This window comes from Fundulus heteroclitus, chromosome 11 (genome assembly GCF_011125445.2).
Source record: "Fundulus heteroclitus isolate FHET01 chromosome 11, MU-UCD_Fhet_4.1, whole genome shotgun sequence".
In the NCBI taxonomy this organism is placed as follows: Eukaryota; Metazoa; Chordata; class Actinopteri; order Cyprinodontiformes; family Fundulidae; genus Fundulus; species Fundulus heteroclitus.
Genome location: NC_046371.1, coordinates 9,948,886 through 9,966,552, shown reverse-complemented (window position 1 = coordinate 9,966,552; position 17,667 = coordinate 9,948,886). Strand labels below are relative to the sequence as shown.

The 17,667-nt window shown below is 40.0% G+C and overlaps 1 protein-coding gene across 1 annotated transcript in view; it reads right to left on the bottom strand.

Annotated features, from left to right (window-relative positions):
- The window catches only part of mybbp1a (MYB binding protein (P160) 1a), a 28,215-nt gene extending 12,471 nt beyond the window's left edge, over positions 1 to 15,744 (bottom strand). Inside the window, exons 1-17 of the mRNA XM_012881466.3 lie at positions 15,507 to 15,744; positions 14,417 to 14,512; positions 14,088 to 14,171; positions 13,924 to 13,998; positions 13,120 to 13,227; positions 12,841 to 13,031; positions 9,428 to 9,595; positions 9,054 to 9,171; positions 6,562 to 6,851; positions 6,375 to 6,485; positions 6,159 to 6,284; positions 4,549 to 4,746; positions 4,346 to 4,454; positions 4,158 to 4,260; positions 2,614 to 2,777; positions 321 to 485; positions 43 to 195 (exon numbers count right to left, since the gene is read on the bottom strand). Of these exons, the coding sequence (XP_012736920.2) occupies positions 43 to 195; positions 321 to 485; positions 2,614 to 2,777; positions 4,158 to 4,260; positions 4,346 to 4,454; positions 4,549 to 4,746; positions 6,159 to 6,284; positions 6,375 to 6,485; positions 6,562 to 6,851; positions 9,054 to 9,171; positions 9,428 to 9,595; positions 12,841 to 13,031; positions 13,120 to 13,227; positions 13,924 to 13,998; positions 14,088 to 14,171; positions 14,417 to 14,512; positions 15,507 to 15,695 (2,448 nt within the window). The 5' untranslated portion in view covers positions 15,696 to 15,744. The remainder of the gene's footprint in view (positions 1 to 42; positions 196 to 320; positions 486 to 2,613; positions 2,778 to 4,157; positions 4,261 to 4,345; positions 4,455 to 4,548; positions 4,747 to 6,158; positions 6,285 to 6,374; positions 6,486 to 6,561; positions 6,852 to 9,053; positions 9,172 to 9,427; positions 9,596 to 12,840; positions 13,032 to 13,119; positions 13,228 to 13,923; positions 13,999 to 14,087; positions 14,172 to 14,416; positions 14,513 to 15,506) is intronic.
- Positions 15,745 to 17,667: the final 1,923 nt, after the last annotated feature.

The following is a 17,667-nucleotide window of genomic DNA, read 5'->3' as shown; positions in this document are numbered from 1 at the left end:
GGTGTAGCAGGCGAAGCAGGAGGTGCTGAACGGATCACCCACCAGAGCGTTCTGCTGCTGCAGGACCTTCATCAGCTCCATGCGAAAGTTTTGGTCCACTTCTCCTCCCTCCATCTTTTCATCTTCCTCCTCCATTGCTTCCTCCATTGCATCCTCCTCGTCAGAATCATTATCGGACTCGTCTGACTCGTCAGCCTGACCACAACACGTTTTATTATTATTATTATTATTATTATTTTTAATTCAGCGTCTGAAGTTTGGTCTGAACCTGTAAAATGTGAAACTACAAAAGAGCGGACAGTAAGAGGAAAATCTGTAACCTCCATATCTTCTTCTTCTTCTTCTTCTTGCTCCTCCTCCTCTTCATCATCATCATCGTCGTCGTCATCATCATCATCCTTGAGATTCTTCTTCTGCGTTTTGTCGCCATCGTCTGTCACAACTACAGCGCTGTCTTCCTCATCTTCCTTGTCCGGGTCCAAGACCTGTAAGAAAAAACAGACACTTCCTGAAGACGTTCATACGTCAGACTAAAAGTTATGCCTTCTTCTCTAGTTTATACCATTGTTTTCGACTGGGTGGAATTAGTGACACCTAGTGGTGAAGAATTAAACTGCAACGAGGTAATTCTTGATAAATGTGTATGGATTCGGAACACCAGAGCCGCCTAAAGACAGTTGAAATGATAAAAGATTTTAATTCTTAGCACTGTTCTCTCTGATTTTCTTCCATGAATGCAGTCGGTGTTGCATCTCTTTTTTGGGCGGTGACCTAAATGGACAGATCTTTAGCTCCTGACTGGTGACCGGCTGATCTGAAACCCCAAATTACATCCTTTTGTCAACACAGAGGGCACCAAAACTAGCCTTGACCGGTCACTGGGACACTCTTCAGTGTGGAAGGTGTTACTAAATGAACACAACATAATGTCAGCGACTTTCAGCTTTAGTGAGGTGTTTAAAAATGAAATCAGAGGGTGCACATGCCATGCGGAGTCTGCCGATCTTTCTGGGTGGGTGAGAGAGAGAGAACAACTTTCAGCAGACAACAGGAAGGCTGAGCTATCTAATCTTTCAACCTCTGTCCGTGTAGATAATGAAAATGTTGGAAGCCTTTTGGAAACATTGAGTGAAGGTAAGGATCTACATTCTACAGCAAACACACACAGAGACAACTATTTAAGTAATTAAAGATGCAATAAGAGAGCTAAACGTTATAAAATGCTCAATATAGTTTTAAATATCCATTGTCACTTCATGCATGCTCAGTATGAGGGATTGCTGCAAAGACATCAACAATGCAGACGACTGTCCACTGTGGCTCTACACTCTTTCAGGAGGAGTGAATGCTGCTTGGAGAGACTTGATGCAACCTGCTGGGTTTCCTTAGAGAGGAAACTTTCTGACCAATCTGTCTGGATTATTTTACTAAATTTGACTTTGTAAAGTGCCTTGAGATGATGTGTTGTGAATTGGCAGCTATATAAATACAATTGAATATGAACTCTAATCATTTTCTCTTTGTTTTATAACAGTTAAATGCTGCTTTAGAGTGGCTGCCCTCTTACACACTCAGCGTTATGTCGCCTCTGCTTTTAACAAAAATACCAATGATTACCCATAGAAAAAATATTCTGAATGCTGTTCTTTTATCTTCTCATGCTACAGTTGATAAAAGGAAATTTAGATTGCTGGTAGCAGCAGGTCAAAGATTGAAAAAAAAAATTTTACAGATCAGCGCATCACTGTTTAAATAAAAAACAAAAGTATGCTACACGAGTTCCACAGACGGCAATCCTCAACATATACATTTTTATGCGTTTTCAACGTATAAATGGAGACAATTTCTTCTGTCTCTAGAAAAGGGCATAAAACAATTTTTTTCTGCCACACAGGTGTACGTAGGGCTAGACGATATAGAAAAAAGCATATAGATAAAATATAAATCATATCGATCAATATCGATAATTAGATATTAAAAAAAATCTAAACATATATTTTAAGTGCAGCCCTGACTATTTTATGCTGTTCCTGGATGACCTGTTTCAGATCGAGAAAATTGGATTCAAACTCAACCCGTTATTCAAAGGGTTGAGGGTTTGGTAAAAACTTTTAAAACAGAAAAACTCTTTGAAGGGGGCGGAGCTTTCCTGGGTCTGCGTTGTGATTGGCTGGGAGGATGTAATGACTGTAATATTAACCTACATGGCTGGAATGCAAAAGGAAGGAAAACTGTTCTATTGAACTTTTTAGTGACCCTTTTTTTTCCTACTGAACCACACATGTATTGATTGATATATACAGTTATTGAACTATCGTCTGGCCCTAGGTGAACGATCTGTTACTCACACTTACATTTTTCTGGCTACATTAGCTTACAATGCACACAAAAATAAATATGACCTACCATGCAAATTAAAAGACAACTCAAAAATACAGTCAACTTTGGCCTCTAAATGTAAATTCTCATTAAAATTGACCCCCCAAAACAGCGTATTACATCCTTCACCATGGTTCAGCCAAGAGCGACAGAAGAGAATATGACGGTTAAACTGTGAAATCACTCAAATGTTTATTCCTGCAGATTTAAATGCGGTTTGGACCGATCACTCACGTCTAAGATGGCGGTGAGCGCTGCTGCGGTGACGTGGGGGCAGATGGAGGAGAAGACCGTCTTGCAGACCTGCCTGACGTGTCGGCTCTGCTGGGACAGCAGGGACAGCAGGATGTCCACCAGCACCTCCACCCACTCCGGCTCCTCCTCCTGCTGCTCTGCGGCTGAAACACGTTCATGTGACAGTTAGAGGAACATCTTTAAGTCCCCGATACACATACCAACCACTGCTGACAAACAAGCGTCGGGGTTACACCATAGACATCATATACGTAGACGCCTCATTGGACGGGTTCTGCCTCTGCTGCGGATCAGAGCGTCCGCCATGTTGAATGTGGCAAATCTGCAGTTAGACTCAGACACTTAAACAGTATCACAGGGACTTTAATCTCAGAATAAACCTTATATTTGTAATATTTTTATTTTTGTAATATTAAAAGTTTATTTTCGTATCCCCTTGGCTTCATTCTCCTGACTTTATTCTCATTAAGTATAAAAATAATTAAAATAATCTAAACTGGCCCTTCCAGGACTAAGATAGTTCTGCAAATTGTGACTATTCTGGAAATGTTCCCCCTTAATTCTCATAATATGATGTTTTTCTCATAATATTACCACTTTTGTCTTTTTTTTTTTTTTTTTACTTTATTCTCCTGTGATGTTTTTCTCATATTAGTAATTTTATCTCTTTAATACTCCCCCAAAAAGTCTGTTGCTAATCTGTGTCTACACCAGATCTTAAAAGGTTCACACGGGTTTATGAAATAATGAAAACCACAAAGTTTAGATAAAGTCTGGACATACACTTATTTATAAACACACACCTATTTATTTACAATACTTCAAAATCTATATATGCACATCTATATCTAAAAACATCGATCAAAAGCTCTCTGTTCTGCCAATCTCTATCAATAAATCTATATATATATATATATATATATTTTTACAACTATATATAAGCTCCATCTATATATTTCTATCTAAATACTGAACATAGACGCTCACTTCTTTTCTGCCACATCCTTTTTGTTTCATAAAAAGAAATTAAAGAAATTATTTTAAAACCTTGCTTTTTATGTCAAGCATTTCGTCAGGGAGTTGACCTGAATTCAAAGTACAACTAAAAACAAGCTGTGAAACATGCAAAACATGATGGCAGCCGTGCCATTATAAACAATGAAAATATAACAAAACATGTGGTATTACACATTGAGCTAAGAACAGGCTTCACTGCACTTGTGAACTTCAAACTAAGTTAAAAAAAAAGTAAATAACTAAATGAAGAACCTCGTATTATGGTAAAAAAAAGTTTCCACTTAACAATATTTTGACAATACATTTGCCTAAACATATATTCAGCATCACATGCTGTTCTCTTCATGGAAACCCAATGAGTGTATTGGCAAAATAAAATCCAGATTTTCCAAAAATGAAATCTTAAAGAATTGTAAATTCGAATAAATCGATTAAATCGATTTATCGCCCAGCCCTAACCCAATGAGGCGTCTACGTATTTATGTCTGTGGGTTACACAGCCTCACCTTGTTGCTGCTTCGTCTTCTTCTTCTTCTTTGCTTTCTTCTCCTGGGCTTTGTCCACGCACCTCTGCAGGTCCTTCATGATGTCCAGCAGCTCATCCGGAGCCTTCAGAACAGAGACCTTTAAAGTTAGGCTTCTGGACTCTCAAAGCAGAAGAAAGCGGCAGTAAGCCTCAACCAGCTGCTCCGACCTTGAACAGGTGCATGCCGACCAGCAGGAAGAGCTGCTGGAAGGCGGCGATCTCTGCCGTCCCCCCTTTCTTTGTTTTTTTCCTCAGATTCGCCACCGACTCCAGCATCCTGACAACAAGAAGCCAATGAAACGTTTCTTTAACCTGCAAGGGAGCAGGCCTGTAAAAAAAAATAAATAATGCATTCATGCCGCTCTGCTCACCCGTCCCAGGCCTGTTTCTGCTCGGCGCTGAACGGCCGAACGCTTTGGACGTGTTTGGGATGGCTGAGCAGGAGCTGGGCGTACTGGGCCAGGTGGAGGATCCACATGGTGCCGTCTGCCGTCGCGCCGAGCGATCGCCTCTGATTGACGGCAGCGCTGTCGTCGCTGAGCGGCATGTGGTGCACGGACATGAGGGGTCTGGATGGAGGACAGACAGCAGACAGGGACACAGACTTACTTCCTCAGACAGAGACCAGGTGCTACTTTCTCTGCAGACACGTTTGAACTAGAACAGATCCGTTAAAGTCACCCGAGTCATGTCTGACCCTTAAACTTGGCCCCAAAACTGGCAACGAAAAGACGGGACTCTATAAACAAGCCGTAGCTTGCCAATTCTTTTATTTAAAGAAATAATTAGATATGAGACGAGTAAATGTAAAGATTAATGTTTGAACTGCCCTGCAAAAAGGGAACTAAGTAAGTAAATTTGTCTTGAATGAGTGCATTTTCCTTGCTTTGAGCAGGTCAACAAGACTATTTTCCAATGTAATGAGTATTTTACTCCCCCGATATAAGATAATTAGATGTCCTGAACTTGAAATAAGATGATGGAGGTGAATTGTTCCTATTTTAAGTGCAAAAATCTTATTCCACTGGCAAATAGTCTTATTTACCTGATCAAAGCCAAGGAAAAAAAACACTTATTTCAAGAAAATATTACTTACTTTTAGTTCCCTTTTTGCAGTGAATGGATGGCTATAAATTTATAAACAAGATGTTGTAAAAAGATGCATGTTCCAAAGCATTACAGCCTCCCAGAGAGAGAGAGAGAAACTTTGCAGGAAATGGCTCTACAGACTTCTCTCACTGAAAGGACGCCAAAGCAGTGATACCAGAATCGCTTCATTTGGTGTGGCTTTTTCTTTCATTGGGATGTAAACATGACCAACGTGCTGCTCTGATTTCCCACAGTAAGATTGCACCGTGCAGTTGTTATGAACAACTTCGATTTCACGATATAAAATCAGATCCTGTCATTCCTCTGCTCCGCCCCTTCAAAGAAACTCCACTTCTCAGTGTTTTGAACTTGTGTTAAGTAGTTTTTCAACCGGTTTATATTTAGAAAAACAGTTTATTTCTTATAACACCTAAAGGAATAAAAAAAAAAATGAAGAGCTTTGATTGATTTGATTTCCATGCTTGCTTAGTAAGGCTCTTTGACCCTTTGGAACAACATCTCCATCATGACTAATGGGGACTATGTGGAAACAAATCACTTAAAATCTCTGTCCATCCACCTTTCTGGGTTATAAAAACTGCACAAAATTGATCTATCATTCAAAAATGTGTATTTATGTTTGGAACTTCTAATTCAGATAACCTTTTTGTGTATTTTTTTAAAAATCCAGATTTATTTATTTATTTTCCACCCAGAAGCAAAACAGGCTACTTTTCAGTGGCTCATTATTTTTCTCCTGTCACTGTAGAAAAGCCTCTCGCCATGAGGATATTAAGAACTTTAAAGACTTAAATTACATGAACAGGTGAGTGAAAAGATTCAGTCGTTTCAATTGAAAAAAAATATATAAAAAAAAAAGATTATGTCTAACCCAAAGAATGAATTAACGAGCACTCCTCTGGTTTTAGCATCCAGCGGGACGGAAAGTTTCCCGCTCGTCTCTGCGATGTCGGCTGTAGCCTTCTTGGTGCTGAAGAAAGCGTGGAAAAAGACAAACCTGGAGAAGAGACGAAACAACACCAACTCAGACACTTCTCCTACGTTCCACAAAGGCCTTGAACTTTTCTGGCTAAGAAGCCGGTCTCACCGGGCCACGTCCGTGCAAAGATCCTCTGATTTCTTCACCATATGGTTGTCAACGATCGAGGCGAGGCGAGGGACGATCCACTTCCTCAGGCGGAATATCGTGCTCTCTTTCCTGAACGAAAGAACATCAGAGTCAGCACGAGAAAAGAGAGATTATTTCAACAGATTCCCACTGGGTAAATGCTCACTGCTCTTTGCCCTCCTGCTTGTCTTTCTGATTGCGGGTGCTGAAGTCCAGCAGCTGGTCCATCTGAGGCTGCAGGAACATCTTTTTGAGCCAGTCCACGTAGCTCTGCAGAGCAGCGGGCTCCAGGTGCTGCACCACCCTCCACACTGACGGCACCACGGGGTAACCGTTGTTGGTCAGCGAGGAGAAGCTCACCACGACCACCAGCTGTTTATCAGCGTCCCGACAGGCCTGCAGGAAGTCCGACACAAAGCCGTCCATTTCCGGCGCCAGTTTGAAGCGGTCCGGTCTCTGGGGGAGAGAAATCATGGATTCTGATTTAGAAAATAAATAAAACTAAATAAATAATACAGAAATAATAAATAATTCCTAATGATTTAAAACTGGTTTAGAATTTACTACCATCACCCATCCAGCCAAAATGATACAAATAAAACAATAGTTTTAACATTTTGTGGGAAATATTAATGCATCTTTACAAGCAGCAAAATTAGCTAATTCTGTTTTTTTGGAGCCATTAAGTTAATTCAGTGTCTAACAATCTTGCATCAAGGTATCGTCGTTCTTGAAATCTCTGGTTTTTTAGTCTTTTCATTTGTATTAATCCAAATAATTTATGTTTAGCATTAAATAAAAATAAACTAGCAGGGTTTTCAAGTTATATTTTGTTTCTAAAACATCTTTTCTTTCACCAGTTTGCATCCGTGACAACTCCTCAAAACCTTTTTCCAACATTGGCATTCCCTTTTACGGCACAAAAATCTAAGATCACCAGTCATTCTTTTATTTTTTCATTCTAGAATCCAGATTTCCCTGCAAACCTTTTTATGAATAGTGCTTGGAACATTTATTGTGGGATTGCTGTAAAGCATTTACACTCTTGAGATGCTTTTGTTGGTGACACTCTTCTGTATATTTTTGTATACCTTTTTGCTATTTTAGCTAATTTAGTGGCAAAATTTTCAGCTTTTAAGGATAGGTTGGCCATAGTTTCAACTATTTCTAAATTTCTGTCTTTTTAAAATATTTAGCTAATGTTAGCATATTAGGCAACGCAAGCATTGTAGGCATTTTGTCTGTTATTTAAAGCCAACATCCTAATTATATCATGTTACAGGCTAATGTTAGCTTATCAGATAGGTTCCATAACTGTAACTTTAAGTTAACTTGCTAATAGTGAGAATCAAAGTAATATATTAACCTTATCATAGTACATCACTTAGCTATTAATAGCTAGCATACTAATGTTAGATTTTATTAGACTGTTACTATCAAAGCAGGTAGTTAGAACTGTTATGATGCTATTAATAACATGTTAACTAAAGTTAGCATTATTAGCAGTGGTAAAGTTAACAGTGGTAGAGCAGAAGGTTGTTTTTAATAGCTAACATGCTAATGCTAGCATGTCATATAGGTTGTTAGCTTGTATAGTTTCGGTTATTGTAACCCAAGATAAAATTAATAGTGCATCAGAATTAGTTGATGCACTACTAATAGTTTATTACCTAATGCTAGCATATAAGCTAATTATAATATAGTAGTTATGGTTACTATAATTACTATATTATAATTAAAAAAGGAACCACATTAAAAAAGGGTCTACTAGCATAGCAGCTGGTGTTAGCCAAAATTATTATTCAAGACATTTTTAGTTAGCCCTTTTCAGATTTTTTTTTGGCACTTGTTGCCTTTAATTTGACAGATGTTGGATGAGGGGAGAGCAGAGACAGAATGGGAGGGCATGCAGTTAGTTATCTGGGCTGGGAGTTGAAGCCAGAACAACAGTACAGCAAGGACTGATACACTGCAAAAAACGGATCTAAAAATAAGTAAAATGTTCTTAAAGTTGGTGTATTTGTTCTTGATTTGAGCAGGTAAATAAGATTATCTGCCAATGGAGTGAGTATTTTGACCCCTAAAATAAGATAATAAGACATCCTGCACTTGAAATAAGATGCTGGAGATGAGTTGTTCCTATTTTAAGTGCAAAAATCTTATTCCATTGGCAAATCATCTTATTTACATGCAAAATCAAGGACAACTACACTAATTTTAAAGGACCTTTTTCCTTTTTTTTGGTTCCGTTTTTGCAGTGTACCCTCTAAACGTGGTGTATTCGCTCTAACAACCAATTTCTGGTCTTTAATTAGTCTTTCAGATTCAATAAAATCCGTTCAACATATCAACAGTTCAGCTTTTGACCCATGGAGCTTATAGCATCTGCACTGCATATTAGCAGGATATGCAATTTTTTTCTAGTTTTTATTTGAATGTGGATGTATGACATTTGTTTAGCCACTCAAATCTCATCATTTAGACACAAAAATACTTAAAAACTTAAATGGCTGATACTGTAAAGTTCAGTCTATTGGGAGAGAAATAAGACATTGCAGGGTTTTTTTTGCATTAACTATGACAATGTATGTTTAATTTACCTCATAAATGCTCAAAGGAAACCTGAAACCTGCACAGAGGCAGTAGGTGAAAACTGACCTGGGCCGAAACTACATGTTCGCCGTAGTGCATCATCACCTCTCCAGATAAAACCTCCTTCAGCTGGGATAGGGACAGCAGAGGCAGGGCTCTGCCCAGCAGACGGAAGCTAAGGTAGCTGCACAGAGACAGGAAAACCACATGAAAACACCGTCATCAGACTGGAAAAACCTGGCAGTAAAAGAGGAAAAGTGACGTCTGCAGAGTTGAAAAAATTAGGACTGAACACAAAGCGAACAACATTAAATGTTTGCTTGTGGCTGGTTACTACGAGTATATTCCTCATTTCACCAGCTGCAATATATCAAAGTAAACCATCACGATAACTGGTGGTTTAGCAGCTACTGGTGAACCTCTCCGGGTTATGGACTCACTGCGTCGGTCCGGACGGCTCCTTGAACATTGCCTCCGTGATGGCTTTGTTCCAGAATAGCTGGAAGCTGTCTTCCTTCAGAGAGAGCTTCAGCAGGTCCAGGGCCACGGAGGGGAGGACAAGCTCCTTCTTCACCGAGTGGGCCGCCATCTTCAAAACCTCCACCAACCTACCGGACAGAAGATTAGCAAATAGATGAATTAACACACAAAAGGGATGTGCTGGCCAAGGGTTATGAACTATTTTTTCTTTGTCAGATTGTGCAGAAATTAATGTTGTTTTAGTCATTATATACTGGGCTTTTTATTTTATTATTTCATGTCACAAACAGATGTTGTCTGCCATGCTTCTGTTGAACAGCTTCACACCCTGTTGGGCTCACAGAGATGAGATGGACAACCTCAACCCTAGACAAGAATTTTGAGACTAAAGGGAATCCAAACAGTTTTAAGATTTCACAAATAATCCAGGTTTTGAATAATTTCTACTGGAATGATAAGAAATTAGGACAGAGTAGTCTATATCTTGTGGTTTTGACACCTGGCTCAATCCAAGGCGTTAACAAAACCAAAGATAAGCATCAAAATAGTTTTGTATTTGTTTTCACAATCAGAATAATATTTCATGAACCAGAACCTGTGTTTTAAAGAATCTTTGTTTAGCTGCAGAATACACCAATTCAGATTTGACCAGAGTAAGGATCTCAGAATTATTAAATGAGAAACGCAGTCCAGATTTCCCTAAAAAACAAAAACATACCACCTAAATTGGCTTTATTTGTACAGATGTGGTGTACGACAATATTATTTTAGCAAGCTCACCTTACAGTGCAGGGAGACGCCCGCTCCCCACTACTTTGACATGTAAACAAGCAACAAAAATCTAATTGAAGATGTAACCCTGTGCACATTGAGTCATGTCAGATTAATCCAGGGATTTCTAGACAGTCTCTAATTTCTTGTTTCTGAAATTGTTTCACGTGCCAATCAGGATTTTGTCAGATTTTGTTTTTTTTTCTCGATTGGATTGCAGACACCACAGGTTATAGGGTCAGCAACTGGTTGTGAGACATTGTCGAGGTTTAAGGAAAAATAGATACGATGATTTTCAAACAGCATTGTTCAGAGATTCAACGAGGATCTAATGGACCGATTCAGACGTGTGTTTTCCTTTGTGGTCAGTCCCGCCAAGCCCGATTTTTCTTTAATTCATGAGAAGACTTGATATGTGTTTTAATTCAACAATTAAATGCTACCAACTTTGAACAGAAGCCTAAAAACAAACAAGCAAACAAAAAAAATGCCAGGGATGTAGCAGTGCAGCAGTGGCAGAACAACACAACCCACGTACGGAGGCCTCAGTCTTCGCCGCGGTTGCCACATGTCATTCCCCTTCTCTCTTCAATCATTCACTGTCTGGAAACTGTCAAATAAAGACTAACAGGGCCACAGCAAAGCTAAACAAAGCAAAATACACTGCAGGTTTCTTGATGGAGGCAGTAGTATTGGGATGAAAACAAAATGAAAGTGCTCATTTTAAACTAATCTCCATCGTTCAGAAGACGGAACTCCTCCAGCTCCTTCAACCCTTTTCCAACGTCCACCTAAAGAGGTGCCTTCCAGTTATTGTCCTCTTCATGATCCGGATAATTAATTGCTCTCTGTCCACTGGTGAAGTTTCATCTCTATTTAAACTTGCGGCTATCAAACCTGTGCTAAAAAAGCACAACTTAAACTCTGACACCCTCTCCGATTACCGTCCCATCTTAAACCTGCCAGAAAAGGTTTCGGAAAAGGTTGTTGACCACCAGTTGCACCAGCTCTATGAGAAGTTCCAGTCTGGCTTTAGTACCTCCCACCGCACAGAGACTGTCCTGGTCAGGGTCCTGAACGACCTGCTGACAGCGGCTGACGTCGGTTCCCCCAGCCTGCTGATCTTGCACGACCTAAGTGACACGGTCAACCATCTCATATTGCGTCAGCGCCTCCAGGAGGTAGGAGTTTGTGGGACGTCCCTCAGCTTTTTCCACTCCTATCTCTCAGGGAGGCAGGAATAAGTTAAGATGGGAAATCTCACTTCTACAGCCTGATTGGCTACTTCCGGTATCCCCCCGGGGTCAGTCCTGGGCCCCCTGCTCTTTTTAATCTAATAATAATAATAATAATAATAATCCATGTGAAATCCATCCACATCACCACAGTCCTCCATTCCCTCCACCGGCTCCCTGTCAACCAGCAGATAACCTTTAAGTTACTCCAGCTGGTCTACAAGGCTGTCAACCACACTGGCCCATCCTACCTCCAGGAGCTTCTTTTTCCTCCTGTCTGCATGTCGGTCACTCAGATCTGGCACCCAGAATCTCCTCACCGTCCCCCGTACTAGGCTATCAACCACGGGTGGCCGTGCCTTTCCTCCCCGGGGCCTCGGCTGTGAAGTCAGCTGCCCGAATCAGTCACGACGGCAGACTCCCTTCCAACTTTCAAGAGCCTGAAGACTCGTTCGTTTCATGCTGCCTTCAACAAATAAGACTTCCCTCTGTCATTTCCTCGTTCTGAACTGCAATCTGTTGGCCATATTTTTACTACTATGTTTTCAGATTTGTTTAATCTTGTTTTTTTTTAGGATTGCAGAACTGTGAAGCACTTTGAGATGTCGCAAGATTTTAAAGTGTGCTACACAAATAAAAAAAAATGTATTAAAAGATTGTCCACATTTAGACTTAGACAACTTTATTTGTCATTTTGTATGCACAAAGTGCGTACAAAACGAAATTTCGTTTGCATACAGCTTTAAAAATCACAGTAAATTGCAGTAAATTTCAGGATAAAGATGCAGCAGCGATTTATGTAAACAATTGAAATGTAAACAATATAAAACAATGTAACAATGTAAACAATGAAGGGGAAATAGACAGTGTGCGATTCACGATATTCAGGTGAGTATTATTAAAACCGTGTAATATACGAATGTGGTACAGAGTCCAGTTTGTGGCTTCAGCACCAAATTTATGCACCAAAGCCAGTTGGATTAATTAGATTTTTACTCAACTCAAAACAAAGCGCACCAAAGAAAAATGCTGCTTGTTGATGGCTTTATAGACCAAAACCGTGTAAGTTTTTAGTTTTGACATTTTACAGGAATTGAACAACTGAGCTGGTCAAGGGAAATCTGGCAGATTGTTTGGTGCATCCCTTATATCGTTTTTGCTTGAGATGCCAACCCTGAACCCCAAGCTACCTGTAAATAAGTAAGCATTCCTGATTATTTTAGAGGCATTTAACTTAAAGACAACTCTCTGTTTTTATCTTTTTAAAGAATCACTTTCTACAAACCTTTAATTCAACTTAAACTGCAGCAGTGCCCACCGTTGGATTAGTAAATCCGAACGATGCGAGTCACGAAGCAGATTCTTACTTTGGGATGTTTTCTGCGTTGATGATGGTGGAGGAGCCGAGCAGCTGCTTGAGCTTCTTGGGTTTGAGCGCCTGCGGGAAGCGCTGCAGCGCCACCAGCAGCAGCTGCAGCTGCTCCGGCGTCCTGAAGGCCGACGCCAGGTCGGCTTTCAGAGCGCTGAACAGGACTTCCTCGAACACCTCCTCTGGTATCTGTGCGGCCAGAAAAACGGCGGCTTAGAGGAGGGGAACGGTTTCCAGCGGTGGGAATGTGAAGGAGCGACCAAGCGGCTGTTGTCACCTGACTGAGGATGTCTGTCATGGTCTTACTGGGCAGGTCCTTCAGGTGCTGTTTGTGCTGGTTCAGACTCTGAAGGAGCTGCACGCATCCCAGCACCACCTGTGGCTCCTGCAGAGACAGCGAAGCAAGCTCAAAAACCTCTGTATCCATGTCCTAAACCCTAATTTTTTCATTTTTACTGCTCTCTTTTCTAAAATCTTTGAGATTTTTTCCCTTCCTAGTACTGAGCCTGATGTCCACATATCTGTTTAAGACCTGTCTTCATGCCAACATCAACCCTTTATATAAATGTCTTATTACTTATGCATACCTGAATCTAAAATTATGGAATGAATATGGAAAATATTTGGAATCTTCAGAAATAAATGGTAGAAAGTCCTTGAAAAAAATACTGTTATCCAAAACAGACAGTGATTTATGATTTTACAAATATTGACTCCCTGAAATCTGAAAGCTAAAATGTAAAAATAATGTTACTGTACATGTCCATTCTGTTTTCTCTCTTGAATGAAAGGACTTTCATAAAGTGAGCTGCCTGATGTTTTGTTGGTTTAGGGGCGTGGCCTTTGGTATAAGCCCTAAGGGGTTTCTGTCACACTCCATCACATTTTTTATTTTTTATTCTATTGATGTATTCTGAGTTTCTATTTTGATCTGTGAAAATAAATAAAATAAAAATAAACAATAATTAGGCGTATCTGTATTTTCCACAGCAGAAGAACAGGTGCCGAAATTAAAGGGCAACTTGACGTCCTTACCTGGTTCTGGAAGGACTTTTGTGGACAACCTGAGAGGTGAACTTACTTTGACGAGGCGTCCCGACTGCTGGAGGGCGAGGACGCCAAACAGGTTCCCAAACATGGCATTTCTGGCGAGTTTCTAGAGAAGAGAAACAATGTTTCTGTGTTTAAGCATCTGTTAAACGAGGGTTTCTGCACTAAATTAAGTCCAAAAGGACCAAAACGCACCTTTTTCACAGACTGCAGGTTGTGCTTCTCTTTGATCCTGTCCAGGATGCTCTGCAGGGAGACGTCTTCAAAGGTACTTAACACCTTAGGGAGAATAAAACATAAAACAACGATCACAGTTTGACCATTCTGGGTTTTCTTAGCTTTGTCACTACACAAAGTCTGGTAATGGCGCTGATTTATGCCCAACACAGCCCAAAATAAATCTTGATGCTTCTGTTTTTTTTTTATATAGAATGAACAGTTAGCCGTTTTGTAGTCGGAAAATGAACTGAATTGTCTCAGATTCCTCTTGTAGGAGAATAAAATCAGGTTGGCGGTCCACTCACCTGCCCCAGAGCCAGGCTGAACCCGGGTCTGGCCGCCTCCCGGGTGTGGGCCAGTCCGTCCACCAGCCTTTTAAACGTGTAAGCCAGCTCATCGGCCTGCAGCACACAGAGTAAAACAGAGCACCATGAAAGCCTTTACTGCTTATTATACTCCACAACTGCACTTTAGACACTTTTACAGTTCTTAATTTTTTATATTGTCCAACCAGAATCCAGATTTTGAGGACCAAATCTCAAACAACAGAGTTTAATTGCGCAACACAATTAAAATGCTTTGATTAAAACCCTTTCGTTGCAGCTCTGGCTGTATGCTTAAGATAAGATGATTAAATAATACACAGGTGGACTCTTTCTACTAATGACTTATGTTACTGCTGTGCAGATAATATTCTATATAGTGTATTCAACTTTTACTTGATTATAAAGACAAGAGGTTGAACTGGCCCTTTAAATTTCTTTCCGTGTAGGGCTGGAAGATAATTAAATAATTAAATCAATTGGTAGATCGATGATAGAAAAAAAAGGAATCAATAAAAAGTTCAATAGAATTGAACAGTTTTCCTTCCTTTTGCGTTTTATCCTATCATGTGGGTTAATATTACAGTCATTACATCCTCCCAACCAATCACAATGCAGACCCAGGAACGCTCCGCCCCTTTCAAAGAGTTCAGAGAGCACGCGTTATTTTTTCTTCTTTTTTTTTTTTTTTAAATACTTGCAGTTTTGGTAAAAAGTTGGTTGAATAAAGAGTTGAGTTTGAATTCAGTGTTTGTGTGTTCTGTACCTAAAATAGGTCATTAGGCAACAACATAAAATTGCCATGGCTGCACTTAAAATATATGTTTTGAATTTGTCGATGCTGTTTTTCTATGTCGTTCAGCCTTATTTCCGTGTTAATACTTAATATTAGGGGATTTAAACTAATGTAATGGGTCAGCTCTCATAGGAACTGAACGCTGCTTCTCCGTTTTTGGTTCTCTCGGTACAAATAGTGAGTTTTATGCCTTAAAGTTGGGTTTTCAACAGGGACACAGTTTGAAACCGAGAAGACATGCTGAAGACATGCTGCTGCTGCTGCTGTGTGGCTCACCTTGTTTTCTGCTTTCAGGTACTGGATCAGGTTCTCCACCGCCTTCAGCCGGACCTCCTGCTCCGGTGCGGCCAGGTCCCAGAAGAAGTCGAGGAAGACCCGGTTCTGTTGTAGGACCCCGGCGGGCCGGGGCGGCTCCGCGGATCGCGCCGACACCTCCACCATCTCCACAGACATCTGCTCTGGCATCCAGCACGGGGTAGCTGAACAACGTGCGGCTGGGACAACAACCACTTCCGGGTCGATGCAGAGCGCCGCGTGCGCATCGTTTACACGCCGGCGCACGTGGTGGCGCGGCGGACAGGCGGAGTTAGTTTTATTTATTAGTGCTCACACGTGTATTTAACTTTGTTTTTTTTCTTTTAAAGTACGCACAACAACACCTCGTCCCTTCAATTTTAGAACAGAGACATTTAAAGAGTTTCAGAAGCAGGTGGGGGACGCGTTACTTATATTAATCCATTTCTTAGCAGCAGAGGTGGGTAGTAACTAGTTACATTTACTCAGTTACATTTACTTGAGTAACTTTTTGAGCATAATGTACTTTTATGAGTAGTTTAACTGCGCTGTACTTTTTACTTCTACTTGAGTCAAATTATCACTCAAGTATCGCTACTCTTGAGTACAATTTCTAACTACTCTACCTACTTTGAGTAACTTCATGAATAAAGAACATACTTGTTTTAACCACCAGTGAGACAAAAACAAAGTTTATGTTAAAGTGATACTTCTTATCACAACCTTTGTTTTAATTTTATTTGCCATCTGTTTAGCTCACGGAGCCATTTGGAGGTCAAATGAATGTACAGTAAACATATTATTGGAAGTACTTTGCACTGTTCTAACATACTGTATCTATATTAGAAGTATTGCTTATAGTGTTTCTTTTCTCTTTAGTGCATCTTTTTGTCTTTTAAATACCACAATTTGCACAAAACCTTGTATTTTTGTCTGTGCAATTACATAATTTTAAAATATTAAATCATCAGCTGTTATTACTCAGTACTTGAGTAGTCTTCTTAGAGAATACTTTTTTACTCTTGCTTTTCTTGGCTGATACCTTTTTACTTTTACTTGATTAAAAATATGTTGAAGTAGTGCTACTCTTACTTGAGTACATTTTTAGGCTACTCTACCCACCGTTGCTTAGCAGTGTAGAGAGACTTGCATAAATATTTATTTCTCTTTAGCTGTTTCACATTTTGTCAGTTTCAAACCACACACTTTAACGGACGTCATTGTTTTTTTTGTCCAAGAAAGATTAGTGAATCAGAAAGCAGATGGATATTTATATGCTGTTTTCAACATTTTTTACTGAATGAAATATTTCGCTATGTCCTCATGCATGTCTGTAAGCGCAAGCTTGGACTAGCTGTGCACATCCCGCATGTTTTTGCCCATTCCTTGATGCTTAACAGCTCAAGCTCTTTCAGACTGAGTTGGAGGTCATCTTCTAACCCAGTCTTACCTTCACAGTGGGATTTTAGCCCCAAGTATTTCACAGCATCCAGTTTTCTTCCATTAATGCCCTGAGTTTGGCTTCTCCCACTATGAAAAGCTTCCCTTTCTCTGCATCTTCACAGCATGATACTGCCACCACCATGCTTTATCATAGAGCGAGGGTCTTCCAGCCCCTAATAACTTCTATCATGACAGCCTAGTATTTGGCTCCATCCACTTTCCAATTAACACTAGAAAGCTTATTTTTTCTGGGGAAAAAAAAAAAAAAAAAAAAAAAAAGCAACCCCACAGCATGATACTTCCACCATAATGTTTCACCAAAGTGTCTTGCAAACTCCAAGAGTTTTTCTTCCCTGTATTTGGGCAATTTCACATCCCACCAGAGCAGGTTCTTTCACACGTTTGCCGTGTCCCCTACATGTTTACAAACTTTAAATAGAACTTCAACGATATTCTTGCAGCAAAACCTTAGAGCACACAGCGTGAAGTTGTTCTGTAATCAGCTGACCCCACTTGAACAAGAGACCTCTGCAAAAAAGGGTTTCTTTCACTTTCTGGGTCAAACTTCCTTTTCTTTTAGATTTAAAAGAAGAAATGAATGCCTTTTGAAAACTTTTAGATTATTATCTTTTGGCAACCTGCAGTAAAGGAATCTGTTGTTAATGGGGCCAAGAAAATGTTTTAACAAAACCACACTGTC